Raw genomic sequence first — 12,013 nt, 5'->3', positions numbered from 1 at the left:
TTACAGATCAACAGGGGAAAATGGAAGAAAACTTTTACCCGTGGTTTGGATAAACAGCAAATAAATGTGTATAAAGATATTATGATTTGACTTGACTTGGCTTTACTTGAAGGTTTTCGAGTTAATTCTTCAAAAGCTGTAGGTCCAATATGAATACATGTGTATTCTACTGTCAGTCTTTGTACATATCTGTAAACGTAATGACTCCCAGTGCACATAAGGAATGTACTGTATAATTTGTACATTATGTTGTTAATGCTCTTTTTAACTACTTCTATTGTTGCTTTAGCAAGGCATATCCACTCAGAAATTCCAGATTAAAACCTTCTAACGTGAAATATTTATCTCATTCAGATAAAGCCCTTGCAACTAGGGTGTGCAAAGAACTTAATTGTGGGGAACATGAGAAGACATTCAGGTCCAGCAGCTTAAATTTATTTGGACATTCATCTATGCCCTTAAACTGCATTGGCAATGAAGACTTCTCATGGCAGTGTGTGGACCGGGACCCTGCTGAGTTAAAGTCATGCCAATCAAAAATAAGTATCATCTGCTCAAGTAAGATTGTGGTTTGACATTACCTAAGCTCTACTCCAAATTTCATCTAGTTTATTTATTTATTTATTTATTTATTTATTTGTTTGTTTGTTTGTTTATTTATGTTAAATTAAGGAATCCTTAGAACTTTTTAATAAGTAGGATCTCCACAGAAACCCAATATTAACTATCCTAAATAATAATAATAATAATAATAATAATAATAATAATAATAATAATAATAATAAACTAGAGAAACCATTATTTCTTTAATTCTTCGAGCTGTGGTTGAGTGTGTTAATATGTGTGCCTTATGATAGACTGGCTTTCAATCCAGGGTGTATTCCTTCCCCAAGATCAGTGGATAGACTCCAGATGTACTGTGACCCAAACCAGAATAAAGCAGTTACTGAAGACAAAGGAATGAAATGAAAATAGTCGCTTATCATGTCTCAAAATATGCTATTAACTTTTCAATTATTGGAAGTTAAATTAAAACTTAAGTCATATGAAATTATATGAAGTTTATACTATATTGAATTTGTATCTTTCATCACAAGTTGACACAGCAGCATTTCCCAAACTTTGAAAATGTCATTTGTAATTGGAAAAATTTTACATTACAGATTCTATAGTACTTTGATTTGAGTCCCCTTTTTCCAAACAGAGCATGAGCTCTGGTTTCTGCAGGGCGACTCACCATGTGAAGGGAGAGTAAAGAGTAAAACTGTTGGATACTTGCAAAACATCACCAATGAAAAGGCTAATGAAGTGTGTGCACGAAATCTTTGCGGAACCACAGAAAGTTACACCAGCAACATGGACTCCTCTGTCTGCCCTGAAAATGCAACCTCACCATTCAACCGCTCCACAAAGAATACAACCAAATCAACAGGACCCCAGTTTGCCTATGTGAAATGCTCAGGTAATTACAGTCAGCTGTGGTAAAATTACTGATAGTATATGAAAATCATTCTCAGAATTTCTCTAAACAAAACCAAAACTTTAAGTAATACTAGGTAATATAGGAATCAATCCAGAAGGAATAGTTGAGAGCTGCTTTATTTGTCACTTTATTGATATTGCTTCATGGAACAAATTCAGATTATTTTCTCAAATACCACAGTTTGGGTCTGTGAAGGTTCTCAGTCATCCAGGTCATTGTAAATTGTAGGTGCAAAAGAAGGCAACTGGACTTGCTTGAAATCCTTGACGATGTTTCACCTCTCATCCGAAAGGCTTCTTCAGTTCTGTCTGACTAGTGGGGAGTTCCAGGTATTTATCCTCTAGTGGACCAAAAGTAACCCTATGGAGAATCGCTCAGGTCACATGGGTCGTTGACCCTCTCAGTCATCCTGTAGGTGTTAGGGTCACTGGGTGTGAATGGTGTTAGCAGCCTAGAGGGTCATTAGGGTGATCTGTGGGTCACTGGCTCTCTCTGCCATCATGTGATTCATTGAAGTCAGCTGAGTCTTGGTGTGGATGTGTATTCAGTTTTCTGGGGAGTGTTCCAAGGACTGCATTGTAGGTGGCTGATAACTGGTGTCTCAGACCACCTCCTCTATTCAATGATGGTCATTCCAGGTTGACAAAGATGGCTTCTTTTACTTCTCTTTCAAACCACTGGTCTTCGCTGGCTAAAATGTGTACATTGCAGTCCTGAGAAGAGTGCCCTTTGTTACTGAAATGAAGATAGACTGCAGAGTCCTGGCCTGAGGAATTAGCTCTCCTGTGTTGAGCCATGTGCTTGTGAAGTGGTTGTTTTGTTTCCCCAATGTACAGGTCTGTGAATTCCTCACTGTATTGAATTGTGTACACTTTGTTGTCCTGTTTGTGTCTGGTTATTCTATCCTTAGGGTGGACCAATTTCTGCCTCAGAGTGTTACTAGGTCTGAAGTGTACAGGGATGTTGTGTTTGCAGAAGATCCTCCTGAGTTTCTCAGATTGTCATTCATTACATTTCTGGACTATGTTCTTGCATTTGCTGCTGTTTTCTTCCCTGTCGGTTATGATACCTGCACTTCTGAAGTGACTGAGAGGGTCAATGACCCATGTGACCTCAATGACTCTCCTTAGGGTTGCTTTTGGTCCACTAGAGGATAAATACCTGGAACTCCCCACTAGTCAGACAGAACTGAAGAAGCCTTTCGGATGAGAGGTGAAATGTCTTCAAGACTTTCAAGCAAGTCCAGTTGCCTTCTTTAGCACCTGCGGACTACAATTTGGGATAAACCAACATCCATTAAATGTCTGAATCCACAATTTGCTGGCACATGACAGAAGCATTGCATTTACCGGTACCCTTGAAACTGTGCTCTCTGAAATGCTTTCATGCTTTCAGATGAAATAAAATACCTTCTTTTTAATTAAATATACACACAGACTTATTTCCTTCTTCCCTCTTAGGATCCATGAGGTTGCAGTTGAAGAACAAGTGCCATGGGAAGGTGGAGGTGTGTTCAAATGAAAACTGTATGGATCTATGTGCAGATACCTGGATGGAAGAGCAGTCAGGAATGCTGTGTAAAAGTCTGGGCTGTGGAATGGCGATCACACAGAACTACAATGGGATGAAAAAGTCGGGAGTGAATTTGACCAGTGTACACTGTTCTCAAACAGCTGAGAACTTTAGCCAGTGCAACTTCTTCAAACTTAACACTTCCTTTTGCCAAAATACAGCCTACGTTTTCTGCACAGGTAGTGATTCTGTTCTCTCTAAAGAAAAAAAGAACAAAACTACTACTACTAATAATAATAATAAACATTATTATTATTGGCGGCACGGTGGTGTAGTGGTTAGCGCTGTCGCCTCACAGCAAGAAGGTCTGGGTTTGAGCCCCGTGGCTGGCGAGGGCCTTTCTGTGTGGAGTTTGCATGTTCTCCCCGTGTCTGCGTGGGTTTCCTCCGGGTGCTCCGGTTTCCCCCACAGTCCAAAGACATGCAGGTTAGGCTAATTGGTGACTCTAAATTGACCGTAGGTGTGAGTGTGAATGGTTGTCTGTGTCTATGTGTCAGCCCTGTGATGACCTGGCGACTTGTCCAGGGTGTACCCCGCCTTTCGCCCGTAGTCAGCTGGGATAGGCTCCAGCTTGCCTACGACCCTGTAGAACAGGATAAAGCGGCTAGAGATGATGAGATGAGATTATTATTATTATTATGTTTTAAATGCAGATGAAAGGGCTTTACATAATAAGCATGACAAATTTGAATAAAAAAAGATAGATCAGGATACAAATAGGTACAACTATGATAAATCAAAAGATCTAATGGATAGTGTGAGTAGAATTAGTGTGAGGTACAAAGTGTAAAGCTAAAATAAAACTATACCAAAAGATGTGTAATTACTTTATCAGTTTTGCCCTTGGGATGTTCATAAAGGCAACAATTGATCTGAAAACTTTATTTAGGACAGATCTTATCCATCTGTCTGTCAGAGATTCTCATTAGTTTGATACCTCAAGAGCAAGTGGTCAAATATTGGTAGGATTTATAAGGATAAACATAAAAGTCAGCAGAAAAACTGATTAGATACTGGAATAAATCAGCAAAGTCAAATTTAAAAAAGTATTTATTATTATTAATAATAATAATAATAATAATAATAATAATAATAATTATTATTATTATTATTATTATTATTATTATTATTATTATTATTAATACCTTCCTTTCTGTCTGAATTATATTTAAAGGGGATTTGAGACATAGGAATTAGTAAAATGAATGACTAAACTTGTTGTTGGCAGATACATCCCTGTTGACATTGTTAGCATTGACTTCTGTTGGTTTTATAGTAGGGGAACTATGTATCATTATAATAAATAATTACACTGCATTTACAAGTCATAAGTCATACTAAGTGTGTGATTGTAGGAAATTGCACGTGCTGATTGATCAAGAAATTCAGACGATTTCTCGATAATCACCTCGAGCGACTCGGCAAAATGGCAGCCATTTGCTTTGTCACTGTAAGTGAGGAAGAATTACAAATTATGAAAGAAAATGCTGTTCCTAAAAGCACAGAAGATACGACGAAGTTTGGTCTAAAACTATTCAAACATAAGGTGGAATTGTGATTTATTTGATCTATTTCAGAATAAAGTATTCTCTGTGATTCGGCATCGATAAGTGGCACAAGTCTGCATTGCACCTTGATTACATTTGCATTCTGCTTTTGAAGTTTGAAATAAATTATTTTTTTTAATACAGTTGTTTTTTAAATAATCATCTGTGTATTTATACTAAAACAATTATCTGCCTCAGGCTCAGTGAATATCAGTGAATAATAACCTCGACTTTGTCTCAGTTATTATTCACCGATATTCACTTCGCCTTCGGCTAATAATTGATACATAAAGTGAATCTCGTGCCAATTTTGCAAGTGGGAAATAGAAGTACAGTACCAGTCAAACGTTTGGACATACCTTCTAATTCGATGTTTTTTCTTTATTTTTATGAATTAAAAGGCACTTCATGTTTTAAAATAATGATGGATGTCGTTTCTCTGTACTTAGTTGAGTAGTTCTTTACATAATATGGATTGCTGCAGTTGTGGAATAGGGCTATTTACTGTACTTTTATAATTTACTATTTACTGTTTGATCTCAAATCTCAAATACGGGGCGGCATGGTGGTGTAGTGGTTAGCGCTGTCGCCTCACAGCAAGAAAGTCCGGGTTCGAGCCCCGTGACCGGCGAGGGCCTTTCTGTGTGGAGTTTGCATGTTCTCCCCGTGTCCACGTGGGTTTCCTCCGGGTGCTCCGGTTTCCCCCACAGTCCAAAGACATGCAGGTTAGGTTAACTGGTGACTCTAAATTGACCGTAGGTATGAGTGTGAATGGTTGTCTGTGTCTGTGTCAGCCCTGTGATGACCTGGCGACTTGTCCGGGGTGTACCCCGCCTTTCGCCTGTAGTCAGCTGGGATAGGCTCCAGCTTGCCTGTGACCCTATAGAACAGGATAAAGCGGCTAGAGATTATGAAATGAGATCTCAAATGCATTAAGAAGGTAAGAAAGAAGAACTTTTGATGTGGCATACCTGTTAATTGAAAAGCATTCCAGGTGGCTACCTCATGAAGCTGGTTAAGATAATGCCAGTAGTGTGCAAAGGGTCATCAAGGTAAACGGTGGCTACTTCGAAGAATCTAAAATATGAAACATATTTTGTTTTTTTTATATTTTTTGTTTTCCATATAATTACTGAAATACTGAAGCGCAAACAGGCGGGCACTGATATTCAAACACCATTTGTTTATTGTTACTTTTTGGTTTTTCAGCTTAACCATATGACTTTCATCTCACACACACACACACACACATGCTCTGCTCGGGAGACATCACCTCTCCGCTGTCCCTCTCCTTATCACCACTCAGCCATCACTGAAACACACACACACCATCAATTTTCAACTGGTGAGATCACTTTGTCACTCATCTTCCTTGGCCCTGCCCTCCATTCACAAACTGATGCTTGACCACGTCCCCACTGCCACAGTTCTATATGTTATTTCATAGTTTTGATGTCTTCAGTATTGTTCTACAATGTAGAAAATAGTCAAAATACAGAAAAATCTATGAATGAGTAGGGCTGTACAAACTTTTGACTGGTACTGCATATACTAACTAATGTGACAAACTTTTAAGATCCATATTTCAACATGATATTATCAATAACTATTTACTTTCAGGTGAATGTCATTGTTGAACAATTATATAATACTGTGAGCATACTGTATAAATAATTCTATAATGTTGTGAGATCTGTTTTTAATGGTTTCTTTAAATAGTTATAACATTTTGGTACAGATGACGTTTGTGTTACTTTTCAGCAGGAGATATTTAAGTACATCTGGTCCCCACATGTTACGATGTACATTAAAAATGAATATAAAAATTAAGCAGTAATTTTTTGGATATTTACAGTATTGTAAAAGTAGAAGGACACTCGGTTCAGCCAAGCCACATATAATCAACATCAAAATCAAATCACTTGAACTTAGGATAATACTAAAGGTGTACACCAAATTTCATCAAAAGCAATTCACTACTTTTTGATCTACACTGGGAAAAGACAAATAAATCCATGATGCACATATATATCTGGATTTGTATCAAAATCTAATAACTTGTTCTTTGGCCCATGGCCCACCTTCCCTCAAAATTTTATTAAAATCCTTTCACTACATTTTGAGTTATGTGGAGAACAAACAAACAGAGGTGAAAACATAACCTCATCCAAGACAATTGGTGGAGGTAATAATAAATCACCTGTTTGGTAATTGCCTGGTTGAAGATTCAAAAAATGTTTCTCTTTCTCTTAACATTTTCCACAGGGAGTGTGAAAGCTGAGCTGCACGACCCGAGAGATAAGTGTGCTGGAAACCTTCAGCTATTTTACTCTGGAAAATGGCAATCAGTGTGTACAGACGTCAATCAGGAGACACAGAATGCCATCTGTACAAACTTGGGCTGTGGAGAAGCCGTCAGTTTCAACAAGTCTATCAACATGTTTAACAGCTATGGACTCACAAGCATCACTTGTCAAGATGGCAACATTTCCAACTGTGATTTCTCGAACACTAAAGTACAAAGGTGCCAGGTTGGCTCTCTCAATTGCACAGGTATTCACACATTTTACACATCCAACACTGTTTAATTTTACATCCTTATGTGTCAGTTGCTGAAGTAAATCATCTTGATGAGAATTTTTAATTGATTTTCATGACACACACAGTATATATATATAAACACACACAAACAGTGGTGCTTGAAAGTTTGTGAACCCTTTAGAATTTTCTATATTTCTGCATAAATACGACCTAAAACATCATTAGATTTTCACACAAGTCCTAAAAGTAGATAAAGAGAACCCAGTTAAACAAATGTGACAAAAATATTATACTCAGTCATTTATTTATTGAGGAAAATGATCCAATATTACATTTCTGTGAGTGGCAAAAGTATGTGAACCTTTGCTTTCAGTATCTGGTGTGACCCCCTTGTGCAGCAATAACTGCAGCTAAACATTTCTGGTAACTGTTGATCAGTCCTGCACATCAGCTTGGAGGAATTTTAGCCCATTCCTCCATACAGAACAGCTTCAACTCTGGGATGTTGGTGGGTTTCCTCACATGAACTGCTCACTTCAGGTCCTTCCACATTTCGATTGGATTAAGGTCAGGACTTTGACTTGGCCATTCCAAAATATTAACTTTATTCTTCTTTAACCATTCTTTGGTAGAATGACTTGTGTACTTAGGGTCGTAGTCTTGCTGCATGACCCACCTTCTCTTGAGATTCAGTTCATAGACAGATGTCCTGACATTTTCCTTCAGAATTCGCTGGTATAATTCAGAATTCATTGTTCCATCAATGATGGCAAGCCGTCCTAGCCCAGATGCAGCAAAACAGGCCCAAACCATGATACTACCACCACCATGTTTCACAGATGGGATAAGGTTCTTATGCTGGAATGCAGTGTTTTCCTTTCTCCAAACATAACGCTTCTCATTTAAACCAAAAAGTTCTACGTATTTTGGTTTCATCCATCCACAAAACATTTTTCCAATAGACTTCTGACTTGTCCACGTGATCTTTAGCAAACTGCAGACAAGCAGCAAGGATCTTTTTGGAGAGTGGTGGCTTTCTCTTTGCAACCCTGCCATGCACACCATTGTTGTTCAGTGTTCTCCTGATGGTGGACTCGAACATTAACATTAGCCAATGTGAGAGAGGCCTTCAGTTGCTTAGAAGTTACCCTGGGGTCCTTTGTGACCTCGCCGACTATTACACGGCTTGCTCTTGGAGTGATCTTTGTTGGTCGACCACTCCTGGGGAGGGTAACAATGGTCTTGAATTTCCTGCATTTCTACACAGTCTGTATGACTGTGGATTGTTGGAGTCCAAACTCTTTAGAGATGGTTTTGTAACCTTTTCCAGCCTGATGAGCATCAACAATGCTTTTTCTGAGGTCCTCAGAAATCTCCTTTGTTTGTGCCATGATACACTTCTACAAACATGCATTGTGAAGATCAGACTTTGATAGATCCCTGTTCTTTAAATAAAACAGGGTGCCCACTCACACCTGATTGTCATCCCATTGATTGAAAACACCTGACTCTAATTTCACCTTTGTTAGGGTTTTGCTGGGATTCGAACCCGGGTCGCTGGTGTGATAATCCAGCAAACCGGACAGCCTCCTCAATACCCCAGCGGACGGGGCCACAATCCGGGACACAGGGATAATAGGCCCGACTTCACTCTCCCTGTTAGTGGCAGAGAACAGCCTGGACAGTGCATCAGGTTTGGTGTTCTTGGAGCCGGGGCGGTACGAGAGGGTGAAGTCAAACCGACTGAAAAACAGGGCCCACCTAGCCTGTCGTGGGTTCAGTCTCTTGACTTGCTGGAGGTACTCCAGGTTCTTGTGGTCTGTCCAAACCAGGAATGGATGTTGTGCTCCCTCCAGCCAGTGCCTCCAGTCCTCAAGGGCCAGTTTGACTGCTAGCAGTTCTTGATCCCCCACATAGTACTGGGACTCCGCAGGACTCAGGCGGTGGGAGAAGTAAGCACAGGGGTGCAGCTTTCCTTCCGAACGTTGAGAGAGCACCGCGCCGACACCACTGTCCGAGGCGTCCACCTCCACGATGAATGGCTGGGAGGTGTCCGGGAGGACCAGAATGGGTGCCATGCAGAAGCGGTGCTTGAGGTCTTTGAACGCCTTTTCCGCCTGAGGAGACCAGACATAAGATCCACCTGTCCCTTTGGTGAGGTCCGACATGGGTGCTGCTACAGAACTAAAGTTCCTGATAAACTTGCGGTAGAAGTTAGCAAATCCTAAGAACCGCTGAACCTCTTTGACGGACTTGGGAGTGGGCCAGTCCTGGACGGCCAGGGTCTTGGCTGGGTCCATTTGGAGTTGGCCTGTCCGTACAATAAAACCCAGAAAGGAGACCTCGGGAACATGAAACTCGCATTTCTGGGCCTTGGCGAACAGATTGTTCTGTAGCAGCCTCTGGAGAACCTGGCGGACATGGTGGCGGTGCTCCTGCACAGTCTTGGAAAAGATAAGGATGTCGTCGAGGTAGACAAAAACGTACAGGTTAATCATGTCCCTCAAGACGTCGTTGATTAGGGCCTGAAAAACAGCTGGTGCGTTGGTGAGTCCGAAGGGCATCACCTGGTATTCGTAGTGCCCAGACGGGGTGTTAAAGGCAGTCTTCCACTCGTCTCCCTGTCGGATACGGATGAGGTGGTATGCGTTCCGTAGGTCCAACTTGGTGAAGACGGTGGCGCCTTGGAGCAGGTCGAATGCTGTGGACATCAGCGGAAGGGGATATCGGTTGCGCACAGTGATCTTGTTCAGGCCCCTGTAATCAATAAATGGTCGGAGCCCCCCATCCTTCTTGCCGACAAAGAAGAAGCCGGCACCAGCAGGTGAGGTGGAGGGTCGAATGAACCCAGAGACCAGGGCGTCTTTGAGGTATTCCTCCATGGCCTTGCGTTCTGGCTGAGAGAGGGAAAACAGTCTGCCACGAGGAGGGGTAGTCCCAGGGAGCAAGTCGATGGCACAGTCGTAGGCCCGGTGCGGAGGAAGAACGGCAGCCCTGCTCTTGCTGAATACCTCCTTCAAATCCCAGTACTCTGTGGGAACTTGAGATAGCTCGGTGAGATCAGGGGGCTCGGCAGGAGACACAGGAGCAGACAAGAGGCATGGCACGCAGGGCCCCATTCCACAACCTGGCTAGTGACCCAGTCTATACGAGGGTTGTGGCGGGTAAGCCAAGGAAGACCTAGAATAACTGGGAACTCAGGTGAAGGAATCAGGTGCAAGGATATTTCTTCCTTGTGACCTTGAGACTGGAGGAAGACTGGAGAAGTAACTTGGGTGACTCTTCCATCACCTAATGCTTGGCCATCGAGGGCAGACACAGACAGTGGGACTTCAAGAGGCGCAGTCGGGACATTGATGCTTTGGGCGAAGTGGATATCCATAAAGTTTCCAGCCGCCCCTGAGTCTAACAAGGCTTGACAAGAGTGGACGGACTCACCCCAGGAGATGGAGACCGGGATGTAGATTCCTTGGCCAGGGAGTCCGAGAGAGAGGGTAGGCCCCGTCACAACCCTCCCTCGGCTGGACGGGGTGGTCCTTTTCCCAAGAGCTCAGGACATGATGCTCGGAAGTGACCAGGCTTGCCACAGTAGATGCAGCACTTGTCCCTCCTTCTGTGCTCCCTCTCGGCTACGGAGAGACGAGTACGGCCAACTTGCATGGGCTCTGGACAGTCACTGGAGGAGGTAGGCGGGCTCCATGTAGAGGCAGTGAGGCCGGGGAGACTCAGGACTTGGCGGCGTTCTCTAATCCTGTTGTCCAGACGAATAGTATGTGAGATCAGAGTTTCGAGGTCACTTGGGCATCCAATAGAGGCCAGGCCATCTTTGATGGGGTCAGACAAACCATGGTGAAAGGCTGAAACCAGGGCAGCCTCATTCCATCCGCTGACTGCTGTGAGCGTCCAGAACGATATGGCGTTGTCTGCGACGCTTCCTCCTTGCCGGATGGACATGAGCTTTCTGGCTGCGTCGGTACTGATGTCTGTCTGGTCAAAGACCCGAAACATCTCTTCAGTAAACAGTTCAAAATCAGAGCACTTGGGTCCCTGTCTCTGCCAGATAGCTATTGCCAAGCTCGTGCCTTACCAGCTAACAAGGTTATCACAAAGGCGATCTTGCGGTGATCCGTAGTGTAGGTGGTAGGCTGGAGCTCAAAGGTGAGTTGGCACTGGGTAAGGAACTCCCAGCACTCACCATGCTTGCCGTCATACCTCTATGGTGCAGGAAGGCTGGGTTCGCGAGGTGAAGGAGACAGTGTGGCGGGAGGCACTGGAGCAGGAGTTGGAGCAGGAGCTGGATCAGGAGATGCAGGCAGAGGTGTCAGCTGTGCCAGGGTTTTCCCAATTTGCTGAAGCAGTACCTCGTGGCAAGCAAGGGCCTCACGTTGGCTTGTGAGCGTTCGCTCCGAAGCGTGTCAAAGCTGCCATAATTCCCTGAAGGTTGGCTGGGTAGACAGTTGAAGCAGCTTCTGCTGAGTCGGTCATGATGGAGTCTTTCTGTTAGGGTTTTGCTGGGATTCGAACCCAGGTCACTGGCATGATAATCCAACAAACCCCCACTAGGCCACCAGGGGGATGACTCAAGTGCAGAGGCGTGAGGCGAAAGTAGAGTATCAAAAACAGCTTATTTACACTATATACAGTCCAAAGGAAAAAACAAAAGGATAATCCAAAAGCTCAGATGATGTACAAAAAACAAAAATATCCAAAGGGTCAAAGTCCAAAATCCAACTAAGAAAAGAAGAGGCAAAAACTCAAATGCTCAGAAGATCAAAAGGTCAAAACAAAATCCACAAAGTCCAAAAGAAAGAAGCAAAAACCAAGAATACAAAGACACAGGCAAGGTACATGGGACAGAGGGAACTAGCAC

The 12,013-nt window shown here is 42.6% G+C and overlaps 1 protein-coding gene across 4 annotated transcripts in view; it reads left to right on the top strand.

Moving 5' to 3' along the window:
* LOC132893348 (scavenger receptor cysteine-rich type 1 protein M130-like) overlaps positions 1-12,013 on the top strand; it is a 72,420-nt gene that overhangs the window by 31,974 nt on the left and 28,433 nt on the right. For all 4 annotated transcript variants that reach the window (XM_060932391.1, XM_060932390.1, XM_060932389.1 and 1 more), the window contains exons 4-7: positions 355-558; positions 1,205-1,462; positions 2,944-3,234; positions 6,868-7,155. In XM_060932391.1, the coding sequence (XP_060788374.1) occupies positions 355-558; positions 1,205-1,462; positions 2,944-3,234; positions 6,868-7,155 (1,041 nt within the window). The remainder of the gene's footprint in view (positions 1-354; positions 559-1,204; positions 1,463-2,943; positions 3,235-6,867; positions 7,156-12,013) is intronic.

Source organism: Neoarius graeffei, chromosome 10 (genome assembly GCF_027579695.1).
Source record: "Neoarius graeffei isolate fNeoGra1 chromosome 10, fNeoGra1.pri, whole genome shotgun sequence".
In the NCBI taxonomy this organism is placed as follows: Eukaryota; Metazoa; Chordata; class Actinopteri; order Siluriformes; family Ariidae; genus Neoarius; species Neoarius graeffei.
The sequence above is the reverse complement of the archived record's forward strand: the minus strand, read 5'-3'. Positions and strand labels throughout refer to the sequence as shown.